At 35.8% G+C, this 22496-nt stretch overlaps 1 protein-coding gene across 4 annotated transcripts in view; it reads right to left on the bottom strand.

The window, feature by feature from the left end:
* SYNJ1 (synaptojanin 1) overlaps nt 1-22496 on the bottom strand; it is a 64292-nt gene that overhangs the window by 10016 nt on the left and 31780 nt on the right. For 2 of the 4 annotated variants that reach the window (XM_034073299.1, XM_034073297.1), the window contains exons 13-27: nt 19380-19571; nt 19166-19250; nt 17805-17945; nt 17225-17417; nt 15775-15933; nt 13504-13660; nt 13038-13155; nt 12711-12926; nt 11851-11929; nt 11129-11291; nt 8939-9145; nt 7848-7976; nt 2263-2310; nt 575-613; nt 410-480 (exon numbers count right to left, since the gene is read on the bottom strand). In XM_034073299.1, the coding sequence (XP_033929190.1) occupies nt 410-480; nt 575-613; nt 2263-2310; nt 7848-7976; nt 8939-9145; nt 11129-11291; nt 11851-11929; nt 12711-12926; nt 13038-13155; nt 13504-13660; nt 15775-15933; nt 17225-17417; nt 17805-17945; nt 19166-19250; nt 19380-19571 (1997 nt within the window). The remainder of the gene's footprint in view (nt 1-409; nt 481-574; nt 614-2262; nt 2311-7847; nt 7977-8938; nt 9146-11128; nt 11292-11850; nt 11930-12710; nt 12927-13037; nt 13156-13503; nt 13661-15774; nt 15934-17224; nt 17418-17804; nt 17946-19165; nt 19251-19379; nt 19572-22496) is intronic. The other 2 variants (XM_034073301.1, XM_031051239.2) reach the window with 2 other exon arrangements.

The following is a 22496-nucleotide window of genomic DNA, read 5'->3' as shown; positions in this document are numbered from 1 at the left end:
ATTAACTGCCTGAAAGCAATTAACTGCCATCAGGACATACATTTCAGCACAGACAACAAAATACTTTATCATACAAAATCAGCAACTTAGTCAGTAGGAACGTATAATACAAAGAATAACTTTTCACTTTACTGTCATTTGAAAGTGGACGTAAAATGTGGTATTATTTGCAAACCTACAATGTGACCACATAGAGTGCAAAACAACAGTCATGTCCATTATATATATTCTATGGTATTTTCAGTTAGCAGACAAGAATTGCTGAGGGACTTAACTCCTATAAGCTGTAAAATGACTAGTCAATTTTGCAGCTTTCTTACATCTGTTATGACTTAAAAAAATCCCACTGCCAGCATAATAAACTGTAGAAACTTAGGGGGAAAATTTTTTTTTAAGACAGAATACCTACCGGTCTGGTTGTACTATATCCAGCAGCTCCTGTGCTTGAAATTCCAGGTGAAGGTGGAGGCTGATTGCGAACTGGAACAGATATTAGAGATCACTGACTTAGAACATATTTCAAAATCAACTTATTTCTATATTATAATTAGTACAAAGCATGTGTCTGTATTACCTAAGTTATCTTTTCTTTGTGTTCCAGGACTTTTTTGTGCTTTGAAGCATGGAAAAAAAATTAGATTATCTTTGTTAGATAAGTGAGAAATGGATATTAAACAACAATGGTACATTATCATTAATGGAGATGGAAGCAAAAAGATATTATTAATGTTTTTGAAAGTTGTTACATATTTAAGTCTGTCCATTACTAAGCTTTTACTCTAGCACACTCTTCTCCCATTGCACATGTGAAGTAATCTGACTCTTCTAATCACAAATCAAGTCAAGTCACCTCCTATGTGTTGCAAGCTAAAGATGCCCACTTGTACAGGTACCCTGAGTTGTCAGTCGTGCTAGAACTTGTTTCCTTTTGCAGTATATTCTGACAAAATCCTGACAGCAATCTTTAAAACAAAAAGAACTTACGTAACATGATGATTCAAAAAATCATGCAATCAGAAAAGTACATCGGTAATTATACCTGGGTCAGCTACCTCCATGGTTGACACCAAAGTCCCTGAACCTCCTCTCTTTGTTTATGGGATAAATATATTAGAGCACCAACCTCACCATTTACATGCTGATGCTAATGACAACCTTGTATGCAACATTCAAGTTGTGAAGTGCAAGATACGAAAAAAATTACCTTTACCTCAGATAAGTGCACAGTTTCTAACAGGCAAAGAGGTTTAAGGTTCTGGCTTGTGTTTCTGTTGCCTATTTCCCAGGAAGGTAAAATCACCATGTCAGTTACAGTAACTGGAAGGAATACTCTGTGGTACATAAGACTCTTAGTTTATGAAATCGGCTTCCAGTTTTCAGACAACCCTGCTTTCTTAGAGCTGGTTAGAACGGGTTTCTGGGTACAGTTCTCAGTAAACCAACTTGTACCCTGAGCAATGCAGCACTAGTTTACCCTACTTTGATCAGGAGACTGGAGTATATAACCACCAGAAGCCCTTTCCAACCTGAACTAGTCTATGATTCTGCCAATTTAGAAAAATGAACCAGTGATATAGCCAAAAGTAATTGTAGTATAATAGGAGAACATCTTGACTGTGACCGTATTAGGACCTTATTGCTATACCTTTATTTGCTAAAGGGATACATTCCTGAGGGGATGGGAAGAAACTCCAAAACATGACTCTGCTGGCACAGCTTAAACAGGACCCTATTCAGCACTTTACACACAAACTCTAACTAGAATAATGCAGAAGTGTTTCTCATAGATTTATATCACATAGTTTTGGTATCAGAATCAGAATCCCTACACTATTTTCTTTAGGAAGAGACAAAATACTAAATTATAGGCTAAATCACTTACATGGAAGTTTCTCTTCCCAAAATATGTGAACATATAAATCAGGTTTCCTAGATTCCTGATTTTGTTACAAGTACAGTATGTACTCTAGCAATCAGTCAGCTACAGCTTAATCTGAGAGCCAGCCTTGAAAGCATTCTTCTTGATTAGCTCAGTCTAAATTTTCACCTCATTTTTTCATAAATTAAGACTGCCTTCTGTAATAATTTATACCATCACTGAAAACCAGGAAGCAACCTGGCTGTCTGAAAACCATGTTAAATAAAAGAAGAAAGATCCTACACAATAAATATCTTCATGAAACCACCTTTAGTATCACAAGGGCAATAATATTACTCAGGTATTAGAAATCCATTTCTAGAATATAAAAATTGTTATGTTACCTTCTACTTCTCTCCTAGCTACCCCAGGACTGGGAGGAGCTCCAAGACCTTTTCAGAGAAAGAAGAGAAGCTGTGTATTGCATAGGAAAAGCAGTAGATTGAGAAAGAAAAACCAGAAAGACACTGCCACAAGACAGCTTTACACAATTAAAAAAATGCCTAGCTAAATTATAGTTACTTGTAGGAGGTAACTGTTTGTAGCAGCATGGGGAAACCAGACTGATATGAACAACAATCATGTTTAGAAATGTGCTATTATTTCAATTTTACATTACAGTGGAAGGTAATTTCATTTCTTCAGTATTCACTCTCCACAAACTTTTATAAATTCAGAATGGTCTCAAGTGTCAGTCTTGAAACTCTGTGAAAGCTGAGCACATACCTATATTCAAACGTGTGAAAATAAACAGGTACATCAGTTATAACCTGTAACATTAAGTCTGCTTCCTGTATTTTAGGAGAAATACTGTGTAGTATGTTTCTGCCAAGACTACATGCGTATAAGCAATTTTATGGAAGAAATGTTTCTCACTCTATATAAATGTATCCTACAGAACTGTATCATGAAGTTATGTCCAAGTAGCACTCTGCACTTGGGAAAGCTGTGTCAAATGGTGTTACAGTTCAGACTGAGAGAAAGAAGATTTTCAATCATGCATAACCATGCTGAATTGTTTTGTTTTTGCAGTATGATCAAGCATATACTGGATCCTTAAAATTGTATGGTAAAAACATGGCAGGACATACATAACACTAGACCGTATGCAAGGAGAAATCCTTAAGGCATGCACATAGGAAAAAGTACCAGTAATATCTGGCAACTCTGGAGTGGCTCAAGTACAGAGGAAGGAAAGGGAGCCAGTGTTCAAGAAGCCTACCTTAAAAACAACTTTTGCCTTAGCGATGACACAGCCTCATGCTTTCTCATCATGTGCCAATGTGTGGTATCTGCTCAGGAGCTCTCTATGATCTGGAAAGAGTGCTGTGAATTTTGTCAGATATGGGTGGAGGTGTCACTCAGAGTAGGAAGAGTGAAGGCTGCATGAGGCTGGTATGTGATTATCTCCAGATATGTCCTATATTTGGTTTTGCTGAACATCTGGTTCAAAGATGCTAAATACTAGCATATGTTATATATTCCGGGTGAGTTTCAGACTCTGCCAATTAACATTAGATATACATTGCAAAAGCTTCTGATAGTGAACTTCTCGGCAAGAGAAGCAGCACTGAGGAGGGATGAACAGAGAGCATTTGTAAGGAAGGGGCACAGGAGGAGAATGCTGCCTGAGAACACTTAACTGCTTTCAGGTTCTAGCTCCCATGCAACCCAGAGGAACCCCAGGAGACAAAAGAAAGTGGTAACCCATAAGCTATGAGAAGCCTACCTGCTACCTGGAGGAAAATAAAGGGAGGTGGAGAGCAGCCCAACAGAGTACAGGACACTCCTCTGAACCCTCTGTGGCTACAGAGACATAAAGCTAACTGTTCATCTCAGAGTATTAATGGAAAGGGACACAACAAAACCTCTCCAAGAGCAGGGAATGAGCCTGTTCATTTCACAGATCTTCACTTTCCCCTTCCAAAGCTCAACTCAACCCATATTTATAATAGGTATTTTCAGGATGCTCTTGTTAAGCAAATCTCAGTTTACGCAAGATGATTTATAAAGTAAGCTCCTTTCAGGCAAAAGGCAGCAGGGAACCTCTTTGATCACAGACACGTCTCTATGCTGGCACACCATACATAAGAAGACTTTCATGCATGCAGATTTTGAAAGGTTTTTCAATTTTAAAAATATTCATTATATGGGAGAGAAAGGGCATAAAGGTCAAATACCTCAAATTTTACTTGCTGATAGTATTCTTTAATGGTGAGAAAGTAAAATTGTGGTGCTGTGATAATTTTGTCATAATTGGCATTATAGGAAGATTTTAATCTTAAGGACAGTGAAAAATCTGTATCTGATCGTGAAACACATTTTTGGGTATCATGTTAAACTGTTACTCTAGTCTGTATATGGCTTAATATCTACTGCAATTTGTAACAGTATTTTGCAAGTAAAGAATCACATACTTGTTTTAAACAGTATTTAAGGAAAGTGATTGGATTTACACAGAAACAACCTGTAACTCCTGCCTTGACATCTTTAGACAGAACTCCATGTTTTGCAAAGGTTACATTTACACATTAGCTTTATGGAAAATAAAGCAACCCCAACTTCTCTTAAAGTAAAATGTGCATGTATTTACACAAGTGTATGTGTGTATATCTGTGTGCGCATATATATGAAACTTAGGCTATTTGCCTATATTTGAACAATGCATTTACTGTCTAAGGCTACTTGTTTCTGCCATTATTTACATACCTTATTCAGCAAGAAAAGAAGGTAGTTCCCCATATTTAAAAGAAATAGAAAGAAGGAAGAAAAAGCTTTTTCAAAATGACTGACATATCCCAATGCACCTGAACAATGCTCTGAAAAACAAGCAAAAAAAAAGCTACAGGGGAAAAATAATGACGTTGAATGGTTCCTGCAAGACTAAGTTTAATGAGTGACTATAATTATCAGTGTACACTACTAAGTACTTGCTGTTTGGGTGCATGTACTTTCATAGCTTAACGTACTTGCATTTCTTTTAATGTCAACTTGAGTACTGTTTTTTCTAAGCTTATTTATTTGGAGGATAATCACATTGAAAATGTAGTGCATTTTACCCATATTGTGGCATATACTGAAAATACTGTGAATTCTCTCAATCTTAACCCAATCTTCACCCCATTTTAACAGTTTAAACCAATGATAAGAGACAACTATAAGCCTTTCCTGCATTAATCAGGAAAACTCTGACTCATACTATTAAAGGAAAAAACACAACAGAACAAATATTCTTTTTAAGTAATTGATACCCAGCAGCTTTTCTGATTTTTAATGTTCTGTAAAAGCATTTACTCTGTAATGTATTTAAAAAAAATCTTGCGTAAACAGAGTGCAACATTTTATTTTTTAACCATAAACAATGAGAGCTTATAAAATTCTCAGTGGAAATCTTTGGCATTAGCAGGCAATAAGTCTACACTCTGCAACCCCCTAAAATAAGCATATAGCCTTGTTTCCTTGAATTCTGAGTTACTTCTGATGTAAAATATGACCAAACTCTACAAAACCCCTAAACCTTAGATGCTCAGATCCTGCTCCTATCTCCAAAGCATACTGAGCCATCAGAAGAAATGTTATGGGCATTGAAGGCAGTACAGCACTCAGAAAAAAAAGTTAGAACACATGACCAAAAAAAACCCCGTAACATTTAAAATGCATGACATTTTAAAGACATGATCAGTGTCACTTTGCATGTGCTACAGAAGTCTAAAACCAAAGTTTGATATACAGTACACAGGGACATTTTCACAGCGCTTTAGAAGCCTTCTAGGTAAAAGAAACAGATGTCATTTCCCCAAGCGTGGTATCACACTATGACATTTATACTGCTTCCAGTCCTGTGCTAGCTTGCTCTGAGCTGAGCTCGGGTACTGCGGAAAAGCAAAATATTATGCCTTATAAATGTACACAATGAGTGGAAAATGAGGAGGACAGAAAAAGTGGGATGAACTTCAGGTCATCACAATTACTTTTAAAAGACTGCATAAAAAGCAAGTTTTATGCAAGTTACAGTTCTTTATGGGAAGCTATGCTGGGAAAAAGGCTAAAAAAAAGCTAAGTTTTGCATAATTGGGACAAACTAGGCAAACAGGATTTTATAAGTGCAGATAAAACTATATAACGCTGAAGTACAATGAGGAAATAAATCTCACATAGGTAACACATTATGTATAAATTGGCCATTTTAAAAAACTTAAGCATTTTAACTAATTTATTATGCCTTTGGCATAATGATCTCCTCCCCTCAAGTGCATCTAAGAGCCATGCACATCTCTGCCAGAGATCAGACTAAGTTAGTGGATATTTATATACTATGTAAAATAGTTTTGCTTATTTTCTAAGACTGCTCAAAGCTTACGAATTATTTTCTCAAAAACTCCTCTTTCTTACCAACTAAGTGGTAGTAAGTGAAGAGCCATTAAGAAAGTATTTCAGAGCCACTCACTATTCTCACTCTATCCCATGTATTAATGAGCTGATTTAGGTCCAAGCAGAACAGTTCTGTTACGAAGCATGGACAAAGAAGGACCAAGATTAGTTTCAAAAAGAAGCATTTCTGAGAATGTGTAAGTTGTTATTACATGCAAAACCAGACCAAGCTGGAAAAAACCAAAATTAGCCAGAGGAGTTGATAAGGTCCTCAGCATTATCAAGAGGGAAGGAATTATGGGAGTACAGACATGTAGCTCTCAAATGCCACCGAAGTAACCAAATAAATTCCTTTGCTAAGTTTGTGTTTCTGAAGTATATGCTCGTTCCAAGAATCGTGGAGGATGGATGTTTCATGTCTCTAGGAAGAACTTAGGAGCATATATCGGACTTGGAAACAAAAAATAAACTACCCATCAGCAGTAGTTTCAACTTGAACAATTAATTAATGGATAACCACTGCAAGTACCTACAATCACGATCAGTTTTACAATGCTCCTTGTTGTAGACTGTGAGGAAAAAAGCTAGCCTCTTCACAAATAAACACAGGTTTCCACTTCCACAGAGAAGTTAGCATGGTATATTTTGACCAGGACCAAGTAATAAATACCTGTGACAACTTTAATCTCTCTGACTATAATATAGCAACTTCTGGAGAAATCCTGTCTCACTAAAAAGTCAGATGCAATTCAGAGGGGGATACAAACCCTGAGAAAGAGATTACATTGATATTCAAGTATTACCCATTTTTATACCTTTGGACATCATCATATTAAGTACTGGCATAACAGACCACCATAGTAGTTTTGCTACGTAGTCATATTCGAAAACAATTAAAATCATTACCTCCAAATTCTTTTCTAGCAGGTGCAGGACTCCTACCGCCTTACAGTATTTAAGAAATGAATGCAGCAATAATGAAAAATATCAGTACAGTAAGAGGGAAGAAAAAGAATGAGAAAGTTAAAATGACAAGGGTCAGTTAGTTATTAATTATGTTGCCCCTATGCTTCTGATCATCCAGTTTCTCTTAGTGCTCAATTGATTACATTTTCAGATGATCCAGATGAACTCTACATTAAAAAAGTGGACATGACAAAATGTATACACACTGATGCCCAAATTAAAGGAATATAATCAATGAACGCACAAGAGTATTTGTCTTTTAAAAATGAAGATGCTTTAGAAATAAAAATGTTGAGTAAATACTGCTGTAGGAAGCCTGTGCTTTTAAATTGTGAAAATAAGTTTATAATTTTTTTTTAAAAACTTACTCACTAAGCAAAGACAACAGTATTTAAATGGTACTGGAAAATGCTGTTATTTCCCACACAGTTATTACTATTAAATGTACCAACTCAACATTTTGGTGAAAGAATGGTATGGTCCATTGAGACCCAAACTAAAATTTAATATATAGTTTGCACGTGGACTTCAAAGTTCATCTCAAACTTGACACAAAATATTCCTGATCACCTGATGCACATTACTGCATTACCTGATGGTGGAGGTGGCCTCTGTGGTGGAGCGGGGCGTGCAGGCGGAGCAACGGGGCGAGGTGGAGGAGGACGCTTAGGCTCCAGGCTCTGCGAAGGCTCTTTCTGCTGGGTGCCAACCTGAAATTCAGCTGAACAAGATGACAGAAAACAATGCAAACATTAATTGTACCTTCTAATCACAGTAAAGCTGTTCTAATAGCAAGTTATTTTTGCAGAGAGGACAGTCACCTGTCAGCCCTGGAAACAATGATACAGAAGTTTTTGAGAGAGGGAAAACAAAAGGAATAAGCCAATGGAGAAAAGAAGCAGGTTCCCTAAGCCAAGATTATTGTCTCATATGCTTTAATAAATATATGCTCTTCATGGAATGCTGAACATTCTTAGAAATTGAAAAGTTCCACATTCTGAACTAAGTGCTCTAGAAAAAATTACTACAAGGGGAATTCTGAAGGCGTTTTAGCAGTCTTTGTGAAGGTACTCCAAATTACATTGAAATAAACTGCTCTAGAAGCCATTCCAAACACTGTAATTTTAAATATCACCTTTGTCACTGGAATAGTTGTGTTTAAACAGTAGCTTTCATATTATAGGGCCTATTTACAAATTGACATATTACAATTTACATTATTACGGCTAATAAGAGCATTAACTGAAATGGGGTGCATTTGAAGAGTATAACTAAAGTGAACTAAGATGATACAGACCCACTACAACAGAATTTTTCAGCAGAGGTTTAAAACTAATCGAATTAGAAAGCCTATTAACCACATAACTTTTTGAGCTGTCTCTTTCATGATGAAATGCTAAAGAACTAGAGCAAGTTAGGTAGCTTGCAGCAGTGCAGATCCATGGACACAGGAAACAAAGTTCTTCTACTGCTCATTAGGAGAACTGAGACAAAGAATGAGGTGATTCACCCATAGCCACTTATGCAGAAAATGCTAGATAATAACGAGAATAGCCTTTTATATTAATCTAAAAGCTCTATTAAAAATAATCTATTAAAAAAAAGATAGTATTCTACCACTGGGACAGACAGCTGCCAGATTGTATAGAGGTAATAGAGGCAGTTGAGCAATGTAATACACACTGTGTGTGGAAACAGGTGGTCCAGGAGTTTTTGCCGGTGCTCGGCTCGGTCTCACTGGGAGTGCAGGTCCATCTGACAGCGTAGGGGACTGACAGGGACTGGAACGTGGTGAAGAGCTTGGGGAGGTTCCAAGACCAGAACTTGAAGTAGGCTGTAGATGCTGAGGAAGGATTTCTTCTACTTCTGCACTGTAGTCATCAATGTCTCCTAAACAACATTAAAAAGAAGAAAAAGCATGTAGAATAAAGGGAACAATAGGGTTTTGTTTTAAAAAGTGGAGAAATTATAAACTTATTCTAAGGATGGGATTTCCTACAAAAAACCTTCAAAGTCCAAGGAATTAGCTCAACAACCAAAGCATGATTCTTGCATCGTAAAATTATATATGAAGAATGCATATATATTCAAACTGGCTGAAAATAATACAAATGCACAGTACGTATTATAGAAATATATTATTGGTAATTATAATAGAGTGACAACCATAACATTGCTTAACCAAACAATCAGCTTTACAAAGAATATCTTTGAAAAAATTATTTCCCTGGTTTGCAATAGATGTCAAGTTTCACTTATACTTTAGAAGACTAGGCAGGGGATTTTAAGGTATCTTCTATTTGTACTACCTTCTGTTTGAAAAGATGGAATGATGTTTAAAAAAAAAGGTTCAACATGGACGTGCCTGTGAAAAATAAACTGTCAATTTAGAATATTGTCATGTTGCTATCCAAAATGCCTAAAATAGACAACCATCCCATCACTGTCCAACAGGACCATAGAAATCCTCTCTTCCAAGGTACGTGAAGAACACAATGTTCTACAGAAGTTCCATCTTCAACTTTGCACTGCTCAGCAGTAACAGTGTAATCGGGCTGCCAATTAGATAATAGCTCTTGATCCAAGAGTCTTACGGGATTCAAGATATCACATTTGGAGAGAATCATGCTATTTCACAGAGGACTACTAATAAAACCAATGAACCATAGAAGTATCTAAACTGTAAAAGTCCTGTTTTCTACATGCATTGGAAAACAGATGAAGCATCTTACGACATCGAGACTATCACCACTTCCAGCTTCTCATACAGGTTTCCTATACCTGTACCCTTACCAAAACATACCTCCCTTTCTGAAATACCTATCTAAAAAACACTTTTAGTCTCCTCTTTTCAGTATACATGGCTGCCATCTGTTTTCTTGAAACTTTTGCAACATGATGTTTACCATTAAGGAGCTTGGATAGAAATTCAAAGCAAACAAACTACTCAGAATAAAGCAATATAGACACAATGACTACATCTAGAAACTACATCTGTTCAAGTAGTTACCAAAAACAACCTTGCAAAATACATACGGAAATGCAATACATGCAGGAAGTGTCAGCAGGTAAGGGGTGTGCGTGTGTGGCTTTGCTGCTGTTTAAAAAACATCTGTTTTATTTGCCAACAATATAAGAAAAGTATTTTTTAATGTAGAGAAGAGAGTGAATCAGACCTTTCCTAAAAATTAATTAACAGATTAAAAAATAAGATGTGACAAAGTCCATAGATAAGAAACATGCAAGTAAAGAAAGGCAAAAATGCAGAGGCACAATTGCTGCAATAGTGATATTCAGCAACTTGAGGATTATGCTAAAGAAGTATGACATGAAAAGATATAAAAACCCTCCAATGAAAAAATAAAACTGACAAAACCCAGTGAAATGAAACTCATCAATGCCAAAGATCAGCTCATTTCAAGAGCAACAGAGACTGAAGGTTTCCTTGCCCCACTCATATTTGCCTTCTTGGGGGTGGTAAATATTCAGTGTCCTATTAATGTATTATGCACATTGGCAAAAAAAAAAAAAATAAAAATTGCTTTGCACTCTGAAGTTTTGTGTATCCTGCTTATTGGGTGTCTTCATGAACAGTAAAAGTTGCCTGAAAGAAGTGACCCTGAGAGTTGGTAAGTCACAGGATAAACTGAGAAGAATGAAGAGACTGTCAGCAAATTAGTAAAACCTTGAGATACAAGCGCAAACTAACACTACTCAACAAGTTGTCAAGGTATTACTGGAAATAACAGGATTTCTAATTTATCTATTTAAGACTGGTATAAACTTGTCAAAGTATTTATATATGCATTAAATTAACCACATTATTTAGGACTGTAAACATTTCAAAATGACAAGTGTTTTATTTCAACACACCTTCCATATCATAGTCAGCAGTAACCTCAGCATCTTCACAAAGCAAAGTGGAGCTTGTTGATGAAGGTAGCCCAATATTAATCTTCTCTAGATTCATTTCATCTTCCAAAGTTCTGATCCAATCTGGATTTTTCAAACTTATGTTTATAATCCTTCCTAGTAGCTGAATTGACAAAAAAAGTATGCACAAACCAGAAATTGTTAAAATTCTGCATTCTAGATTTAAAAAGAAAAAAAAATACTGAAAATGTCACAAGTAAGGTTATCAGAATTTCTGGCACTAAAAAGTAACTGACACATCATAGAAGTAATTATGCTTTTCACTTCATTTTGGTAATAAGGTACATTTATGCAGTTTAAACTGTTAATTATAGCTACTTAATATTTTTCTAAAGACAAACTAACAACTTGTCTCATAAGATTTTCCTTTTTAGTTAATAGGAAAACTTCAGGTTTCTTTATTCTGACAGAAACACTACTCTTCATAAAGAAAAACAGACTTGCTTATATATTACATTAATAAAGCTACGTGACTATCAAAAGTAAACCAACCAAACAGAAACCCCTCAAAAATAAAACTGGATGCAACAGCCAAGTATGGAACATGAAAAACTTTATTCTTAAAAATAAATGGACAAATTATAAACCCTGGCCCCAACCAAGAAGTCTTTAAAAAGCTGGATTTTCTCTTCCTATAGAAAGTTCAGTAATTTTTGCATTACCTCAGTACCATTCAAATTCATAACATTCAAAGCAGAGCTTCCTTCCAAAAATGTTACCCACATTTTGTCTTCTACAAACCTGCAAAGTCCATTGGAAACAATAATTAAAATACTTTATCCTATCAACTAACTTTTCAAGCCTCTTATCTTAAAGGTTTTTCAGTGGTTCATTTCATGGAGTAAAATCATTTATTAAGTTCATTAAAATATAATTGGCTAATAAGCTTTAATTGAATGTATCCTTGCGACAACAAGCAAAAGAGAGAATCAGGTAAACAACAGAGAGTGAAAGCACTGTCCTCTTAAAAATTATGTGACTACAGTTACACATTCAGTAGTAGTTGTGTGGCTATGGGTTAGATATTTGTATTAGTTGTTCCACATGTCATCACACTATGGACTTGGAACTATGCTCATAGTCTTCTGAAAAAAAAACCCCAACCAATCAACCAAAGAACCCCAACCCACAAAAACCAGTTCTAAGCAAAACAACCCCCCAAACCCCAACAAAATACCACAACACTTATAGTTCAATTAACAGTTTTGCGACTATGCAACATTCACAGGGATCCTCTTATCTTCAGGTCTTTTAAAATTACTAACCTAATTTTAGAATACAAAGTCGGTAGGATACTCTATCTCAAAACCAAAGAGTATCAGGAAAAATTAAATTTGAAAACTGAGATACACATAGGTATGTACAACTCATTTTTACCTGTAAAGACATGAAAGTTGAAATCTAAATGTTAAAACTTAAGCAAAACAGACTGTAACTGAAATGCGCACTAAGGAAGTAACTTTATTCAATAGGTGGGAACAATGAAGAGGAATGAAGATTAAATGTAAAAAGTCTTTCTAACCTTATAAGTATAACTTCCCCATAGCTTGCAAATTTTTGAAGAAGTTCATCAATTAAGTTGTCGTCAAAATAGTTTTCTTCTGCTGAAGAACTTTTGATGGAGACCATTACAGTACCATCAGGTGGTCCTTGCATTGCAATCACCTCCTTATAAACCTTTTGTCTCTCTTCTGCTTCAATTTCAAATATGTCAATGTCAATCAATGCAACCACAGGCCTTTGAAATACACAAGAAAGAGCTGTAAGCAGAGTATCTGAACAACAAAATATGTAATATGAATATCAAATTTCAATTATTAGGAAGTAATGTATAAAATAAAACTGAAACCTATGATCAGATGTTTTCAGCTCTGCTCTTCCATAGTGCAGCAAAGTACCAGGATTCCATGTATAAGGGATGTTACTGTCACTGTGAAAACCAGCATTCAGAAGATCCAGGTCTTCAGCTACAGTCAGTATTAATGAAAACAAAAGGGGAAAACAACCATGATTGCAAGGATATGCTTTAAAAAATAAATTATTTGTAAATAGAGAAAAAATAAAGCAAACCAAAACTAAAGTGTTCTACAGATAAAAACAAGTGCCTTTTGAAGTACTGAAATATCAGTAACTGGCAGCTGATTCTTGATCCTCTTGTTCAGCATCACTGTGTTTACTGTAGATTCTATTATCAGCTTTGTTTCATACAAAGTCAGGGACAGAAGTTCAGAATCACTAGCACTGCTAATGTCACTAATTGGATTCTATAAGCCAGTGAAAAGAATATTTTAAACAACTTAAGGAAGCACTCAAACCTGATCGGTCAAAAGGCCATTTTCTTCTTCTCCAGAGAATACGATCTGTCCATGCTGGTGTGCGACACTTTTCACTGGTATCATAGTCATCAGAAAACAGATCATATTTGTACGTGGGAGCAAAATTTATTTTGCCTTCCAAAAACCCCCTAAAAATCTGTAAGAAACAAGGCAGTTATGTGTCATGCCAGAAGACAGAAACAGATGGGAAACTGCTTGAAACTAATGAGAATTCTCTTTTCTAACAGTGAAAACCTATATACATATAAAAAAAAAATAGTAATTTGATAATATGAATCCTTCTCCAAATTTTATCTGTTGAAAACATCCTACATTTGCCACTAAGACTGAACAGTGACCCTGACCCAGACAGATCATCATTAAACAGAAGTATGCCAACATTTATATCTTTAAACCCAGCCTCATGAGCAACCCACAGTTCCTCTAACGTCATTCAGAACTTGTGGTCATCCAGAGCACAGATGCTGTCCACAGCACTTTAATTAGCTGGTTAGTTGCTCATGTGTCAGCAAAAGTTGGGAATTAAGGTTTATATTCCATGTATCTATCTAAACATGCAAAACATTTCCCCAAATTGACACAAGACAGAAATAAATAGGAGGCAAGGGGTGGGAGACAGACAGAGTCCTTAATATATTTGATATGAACTGAAATATTAGAGAGAGAGGGTATCACCATTTTTCCTCAAGTGAATAGGAAAACAGAATAAAAGGAGATATTATCTGCCAAGAGGATGTATGGTATTTAGAGATACAGTGTCAACTGAAACAAATCAAGAATTCCGTTAGGTACTTTGCAACATTAACAGAGTCAGCTGACACAAGACCCTAGAAGGCCAGGAGATTTGTTCCCTCCTTAAGTGTCTAAATTAGACATAATCTAATACCCTTTAGTTATCTTAACCAGCTCCAGTCTGAAGTTTAAACTTTTATGGGCAGTTTTACTTAACATCAGAGATCCGAAAAATAGAAATCTAACTTAGGTCTGCATCAGATGACAGGTTACCCTGCTTTTTGTATTGGAAATATAAATTGAAATCCAGCCAATTTAAAAATCTGTGTCAGAAGATCAGTGTCAGAAGACCCACAACTTCTTAGACAATTAATTTCTCTGCCTCCGATAACTGTTTCTTAACCTACTTTTATGAAGAAAGTAGCTATATAAATGCCTTTCCTGAACAGCAGACACACCAGGTAACAACCACATACAATCACAGAGCTACCCTTGGTAGCCAGCTGATACCTGCTGCTGCCCAGTCAGTCACTTTCAAATAATGGAGTATTACCCAACAATACAATAGTACGCCCTTTTTTCTGTCCAGCCAAGAGATCATTTTGAGTCTTTTTCCTATTCAGGTAGTTTCCATAGATCTTTCCAGCTTTATAACTGCTCTAAGTGTCCCCAAATCCTCTATATATCTCTTGTTTTGGTCACATTAACAAACAATCATACCATCTGCCCACCTGAATGTACATCTCGTTTTATGTAGGAACTGGGCTTTAAAAAAAATAAATTGAAGCTTGTCAACTTTCTTCTCTCCTGCTCAGGTGCACAAGACACCAGCACAAATGGAAGAGAACTCTAATTCAGAAAAAACACTACTCATGATCAAAGCTTTGGCAAGTAGACAAAGCTAACAACAGAGGCAACAGAGGATTACCTGTCATTTTACCATCTACAGCATTCCCACATAAAGCTGGAAAGAAATAACACACAGTTGTACACAAAGTTTAATTAATTACAAATATTCTGTTAGTTGCTACATGCTGCCTCCCACAAAACCCTAAAAATTAAAAATCGGGAGGTTTCTTCAGACTTTGCTACTCTTTTTTTTGGAGTAACAAAGTAAGTAAAAAGGTCTACAATTTGGACTGTGTCTTTGTCCAAGAAAATGACACAGTAGCAGCATTAGACCTATTATTGCAGCAATTTAAAGTAACTGGTAACATTACCAAAAGAACTTCTATAGATACATATTTTAACAGTTGCACCTTCTTAAAATACACAATTAGTAAATTCCAACATAAAGTTCTAATAGATGATAGTGTCTCCTTTTTTGGTGTCACTGGCTCTTCAGGTCAGTTACTATGAATAACTTATTAAATGCTGCTGTTGCACCTTTTCATATCACTGCCTGGAAAAAAGTGATATGCAAAACATACTGAGGATATAGGTTTACAGAAGCACCACAGAAAACTGCTAAAGCCAAAAAGAAAAATGAAGCGTTTTTAAATAATATGTTTAAGATACCTGTCCAGAATTTTTCTGGTTCATAAGCTGGTCTCCTGCAATAAGGGAGTCCCAGTTCTGTTGTCGTATTAGGTCCTTAACCTCCTCATTTGGAATATCGATTCGATAATTAAAGTCACCACACCAAAAGATATAATCATGGGAAAAGAGCATCCTTCCCTGTCAAACACACACAATGAAGTTAAAAACATCCAAGAGATTCAGAAATTCAATTTCTAACTTTAAAACGCATTGCATCATTTCAAACTGATGAGGACAACTGAAATACACAATAGTATTTACTGTTCATATGGCAGAACAACATAGCCAAGTGTATGGTATTCACACATACAGAATATGAAAGAAGCAGCAACATCTCTTATGTAGTTTGCATTTCTAAAGAAACCTGAGTCGTGTGAATTGGATTCTAAAACTCTTCATCTTTCTAACCCTGTTTTAGAAGTCTGCTCTGAGATGGCAATTGATATATATGTCACAAATAGGTTATAAATGAGAACAAAATACTACCCTGGGATATTGTGGCATAATATCCTGACAAAATGCAGAACAGTACTGACTGTTTGGAGCCTTGAGATTATTTGAAGACTTTTGAATTACATATAATTTTTATGGCTAGGGAGAGACAGAAGAACTCTGTTAGTTCAGACAAAGCTGAAGGCTTAAAGTGAGAAATTTTACTTCTTTGTTTTGATTTTTGCATTGCTCTTAAGTAAATCAAAGCAGATAAACTGGCAGATTAAAATGGCAGCATTTAGGAAACTGTTTCTGGGAACCATAATAATACAGTACTTTCAAGAAAAACTGAAACATGAGTATGGGGACAAATACAGAAATTAAAAAAAAACCCTATGTGAGAATCCTGCACAGTGCCATAAAAAGTAACAAAGGACAGTTTGACTACAAAATTTAAGACCGTTTTAAGTCTCAAGAAAGAATCTTGTTTCACTGATAAAAGTATCAATTTACTTTTGCTTGGTGCTTGATAATCCTTTATGAGAATATGGCGCCGAACTGCACAATCCAACTTGACAAAAATTAGTGAAAAATAAGTTAAAATGAGTCTACTGAAATGTGTACTGAAAATAGTGCTGTTTTCCATGTATTTTTTTCTCTTAGCTAACTCCAGTGCCTACAAAAGTTATACTGTATGTCAGGAATCTATCAGATCTTTCTCCTATGCTAAATCCTTGATGCCTAATGCTAGCCATTGAATTCATGCGTCACCATCTCTACCAGTCACTACACTGGAAAGGTATATTCTTTCTGCAGTCATCTATTTCAATAAAACTTGTGGGAATGTAGTTATCTCTGAGGCCTCTAACCCAAGGAAATTTGATTTCCACAGGAATCTGAGGAGGGGCAAAAAATAAATAGAGCTTTTGGGTAAAACTGCTGGAGCTCAAAGGGTTTAACTTTTTACTCATTATGGAATTTGAACACTGTTGCTTACCATTGGAAAACTGAGCTTGCGAGCTATTTCTACGAAGTCTTCATTTCTCTCTTTAACTTGTGATTGCCCTGCAGCAAAATGACTGCAGACAAAGCAAAGACTGGATGTATGAAACAACATCCGAATTGCTACTGCACCTTTATTACCAGTGGCTCCTCCCATGCCAGTCTTTACAGTGTCAACAGCAACATCCCTGAAAGAGTTAAACAACTATTAAACCTTCAAATACAATGGCACAGGAGTTAACAGCTTTAAGTATGTCTGAGTAAGACATGTTGGTAAGAGAACATTTTCACATTGTTCTTTCAGCAGCAAGGCCACTGGGCTATTTTAACAAAATGCTAACATCTATTAAGGAGGTAACAATTTTACTCTTCAGCTTTTCAAGCTCTCTTGGCAACTGATGAGGCATTTAAAAACTAAAAGAATAAAATAATTTAAGCACTATAAAAGAATTTAAGCAACTAGTTCCCCAGAAGATGGAACAACTCATACACTTCTTAGTACACTTGTATGTTAACTTGCAATACAGAGCAAACTGAAGGTGACCCAAATTGGTCACAGCTGTGTGTTCACTGACCTGATAAAAGGCGCATGCTGGGGCCTGATGAACACAAAAAGGCAGACACCCACCAACTGCTCAGAAGCCAGCAGCACATACTTGTAATCTCTTGATATAGTCTTCTGCAGCTCAGCAGCCCAGAGCTTCTGATTGGTTGTGCTAGAAGTGAGATGAAAAATGCCAATTTTAAAATAAATCAAGTGAGCAGGTATCTAAACTGTTGAGCTAATTGAATAACCTTCATACAACAACCTAAACTAAACCCTGAGGAAGCAAGGCAAAGCCAAGCTGTGAATGGTGCTCAAATGCCTCCTAGCAGAGACACAAGCTGTCATGACATCATCATTTCAAATTCAGCCTTATAAAATGCTGCCTCACTTTTCTCAACACCACAGACAATGTCAGGAGCCAGGGCTATCTTTCCTCTATTTCTGAGGCTAGACTAGAGGAGCAAAACCTAAGAATTTTTATAGGAAGATACTTCCTAGCCTAGAGCTAAGTTAATATTGGAAAATGAGATGTCCATGTCTTTGATCAAGAAGTAACTTCCTTAGAGACCTAACAGACTATGGTTTTCAAAGCTAGTATTGGAAATAAATGAAAAATACCAGACCTGGAGACAGCATTAACTAGACACAGTGTTGAAATTAGGGGATGATAAAACTGACACTTTGTCCTCAAGACAAAAGCCTGTGCAACGGTTGACAGTGTTAGAGGTTTTAGATGCTTTTTCCAACATGTTACAGCTAAACACCAGAAAGCATGCAAAATGGGCAGACAAAACAACAGACAAAGTGAATAGGACTACACATCAAGACTTCATCACTGGTAAAAATATTTTTTTGTAACTCCCTCTCCTAGGTTTGAGAAATCCAAACATGTAGTTCATGGAATGACAACAAAACCTGACAGTGTAGAATGAAGCCCTGCTTTATACAGATCAAAATTTGATGCAATACACTATATAAAGGCATAACAACAATACATGCTTTTGGAAGGAATTTCACAGGACTTGCTGTTCCAAGCAATAGGAAGGCAGGGACAATACAGAATGCTACAAACACCAGAGGTAAATTCCTTCAAAGTATTAAATGAAGGAAAAAGTTGAGGGGCTGCTGAAGGTCAATCCAAAATATGGCCAAGTACTATTTGGGTCCTTGAGATTATATTAGACATATCTAAGTGATCACAGCTTTGCTACAGAAGCTGAGATGAAGTCTGCAATCCTGGCACAGAAAATGGCAGAGAGAACTGGAACACAGTCAAAAATTAACCCAGACTAACCTCAACCATTACAAAACAGAACAACAAAATAAATAACATTTTACTCAAAAAATGTGGTTATCAACTAAACAGTACTGCACAGATTGTATACTGACCTGGCATTCACAATGTTTCCTGCATTTAACTCCACCATTTCTTCAAATCCAATGGCAAATATGTCTACAGGCTTGCTTTTGCGATCTGCATTTAAATATTAAAAAATCTAATTGTAATTTATAATTAAGACATATACATATCTGTTTTAATGTTTATGATCTAATTATGAAAAACAGAGTTTTCAAGGAAAAATTGTAAGAACACAAATCTTACCTTGGAATTCATGAATTCCAGCTAACTTTGGTGCATCTAGAAGCCAGTCAGTGAGGGTCTGATTTCTAAAGGCAATACTCCGAAACTGCTTCCCCCCGTTGACATTCCACGTCCCAACACAGACTCTAATTTTTTTCGGTTTTGCATACTTATAAAAGTTTTCACACATACTCTTTAGCACTTTTACAGATGCTGCAAAAACATTTGAAAAGACATTATTTTTATATAGAATGTTTCTCCAAAAAACTTGGCAATGAAATCTTTCCTGTTAAAAAATGGCAATAAATCCATGCACAGACATATAGAAAGTTAAACTGTGAAAGCATGATGAATGCAGCTTTTCACAAGGGGAACATTTGCAGACATAGTACTTGTCTGGGTAAGACTGATTGAAAGTCAGCAGTAATTTCTTCAAAGTAACATACATATATATAAATGACACATAAAAGAAACATAATTTCTGTGTTTTATAAATATCTGTAATTCTTTCATCCTATGTATGATTCTCTATTTTTCGTACATGCCAACACAGGTATCTACCTCATTTTCACTGAGTACATTCATGAAAGTCTATCTCCATTGCAAAATCAATTGACAGATATGCTCACTTCTAGAAGTGTAAAAATGACTGATACACTACATTTAATAAAATAAGTAAGATACATTGTTTTATCATATAAGCCACAAATCTGAATTATTTTCCGGTTAGTTGAATTCCTATAATTCTGCTTTAGTGAGGAAAGTAGGCTAGGATTCAAAACAATTAAACTCATTTCCCTGTTACACCAGCCTTTTTCTATGCCTTGTTTCTATCTGCCAGATGGGAGAGAGTGTAATGAACCATCTGTAAAGGGTATTGTGAGAAACAAACAAACAAGATTATTCCATGGTCAGACACTAGAGTTACAGAGATTTTAAAAGTCCCTTCATGAATCAGCTGCATAATACAGTCATACAGCTATATTTTCTAATGCAAACAAACAAGTCCGAATATTTTTTTTATTATGCTTTTTTTCTTTAATCTCAGTGGAACAGAAATTGTATCAGATGTAAACAGTGTTGTTTTCATTGTACAGTACCTAAGTGATATTAATTCACCTATTTTGAATAATCTCACAGGCATGAGACTTTGTGAGAATCACAGAAACAATATTAGATTGAATTCTTCCCTTCACTGTGCACTGTCTTGCAAAGTGATCAGCTGCTGCGCACAGTATTTTCATCCAAATCACCAACACAGGATGATTAGTAAGCTGTTGTTGCCTTTTTAGTTATTCTTTTAAGCTCATCACTTTTAAGCTCATCACTTTTAAACTTGCTACAGAATCTTGGCTACCCAATTAAAATAAAAATCCAGGATTCTTCAGCTCTTGTGGTTTTGAAACAAATGGAAAATGATAAAATTACATATTTGTTTTTTATTAACTCTTTCATTGCTGAAGAAATGAATTGACTGGTGTCTCCTTGGGGTACTAGAAGCAAATCATACTTGGGATCATGCCTTCCTTATTGTAACCCAGGTAAAACCCAGGTAAGTCAACAAATCAGCAAAGATCTAACAGAATACTTAAACACTTCAGGTGAGAGCCAAATATTGAGTCTACTCCTGTCACACAGTAGGTGACAGGAAGTCCACCAAATGCCAGAAAAACCGCTGAGGATCAAGGGCAGAAGCTGACCACTGAAGAGAAACCAATTCAAGAAATGTACCAGCAATATGTACAAGTACCTAAATCATCCAAAGGATCACCTGAACCCAAGGAACCAAAACAGCATCCCAGAAACTGTGAAGATCTGCACAAGATTAGCCTTCATAGTACTCTGAGCAAGTTGAAAAGCAGAGTTTGATCTTTCATTCTCTCCAAATCCTTTTTCTTTTGCAAATCCAGCAATTTTCAGCCTAATTTTAAACAGTTACTCCAAATCATTCATATTTGTTACCAAACAGCTTTAAAGAAAAGCTGCAAAATAGAGTAATTGCCTATTCATGACATTATCATGAACTCCTAATGTGAAAAGTCTTTCCAAGATTAGGATCTGATTTCAGAAGTGAACTGACAATATACTTATTACAAGCAATAAATTCTTACTTTTAAACTAGCAAGCTTTCTAAATTGTATAATGACTCTTTTCTAAATCAGAATAAAAAAAAAACACAAATTTTCATGTTTTCCAAAATACTGAGTGAGTCCACTGTTTTTCAGAGCTCCTGAGCCTCCCACATACATTATTTTCCTACACATTCCTAGCTATTTATATTTTCAACAAAATTGTATCTCACTCTACAATGTTTAAAACCCAATCAATTATATTTTCTGTAATTTTGCAGAAAAAATACTACTGCTCATACTAGAAAGGCAGATATTTGTAAATCACTTCTGCAAAGGGAATATTGATTTTAAATTCTTGGTGGGATATTCTATGCAATTTTACTACAACATCCAAATTACTATAGGTATATTTCAAGATATGCTATCTGTATCCAGATGAAACTCACAGTGCAATGTTAGATCAGGAACTGAAAAAAACATTGACATGTATGACTCTTTGTGAGTTACAAGCTAGGCTGACACAGTCTAGATGGTAACACCATAAATGACAATGTAACTATTTATTCCAACAAACGTTTTTTCAAACTGACAAAATGCCAGCGAATCAGTTAATTCCAGGTGTGTACTACCTGTGGCTCAGATTTCATTATTTAAGTACCCAGTAAGAGTAATGCAGATAGAGTAAAACACTAACAGAAAAAGCAAAGCTGTAAAGGGGAAAAAAAAACATTTAAAGCTCAAAAATACAGAATATCTTTGAAGTGCTTTTATAAGGGGAGGTGTGAGGGGGAGAAGCTTTAAACACTTGAGATGTATTTGAACAATCTAGTCAACGACAAATCCTCATTGTTTTTTCCAAGGATCCTCTTCAGTACCTAGGGCCAGTAGCTACTATCCAAGCACACAGGTTCAGGGGATACTGTGCAAAACTTTGCTATTCTCTTAAAATGGGAGACCTGTCTGAACAATTATTAAGAGCTTCCTTGTTTATTTTCCTCCTTCTCTCCCTTTATCTTCCCAGGTATTAAGAACATACTTTTTTTCCCCTGACACCCATAAACTAAGC

This window comes from Melopsittacus undulatus, chromosome 2 (assembly GCF_012275295.1).
Source record: "Melopsittacus undulatus isolate bMelUnd1 chromosome 2, bMelUnd1.mat.Z, whole genome shotgun sequence".
In the NCBI taxonomy this organism is placed as follows: domain Eukaryota; kingdom Metazoa; phylum Chordata; class Aves; order Psittaciformes; family Psittaculidae; genus Melopsittacus; species Melopsittacus undulatus.
Note: the sequence above shows the minus strand (reverse complement) of the source record. Positions and strands in the feature narration are given on the sequence as shown.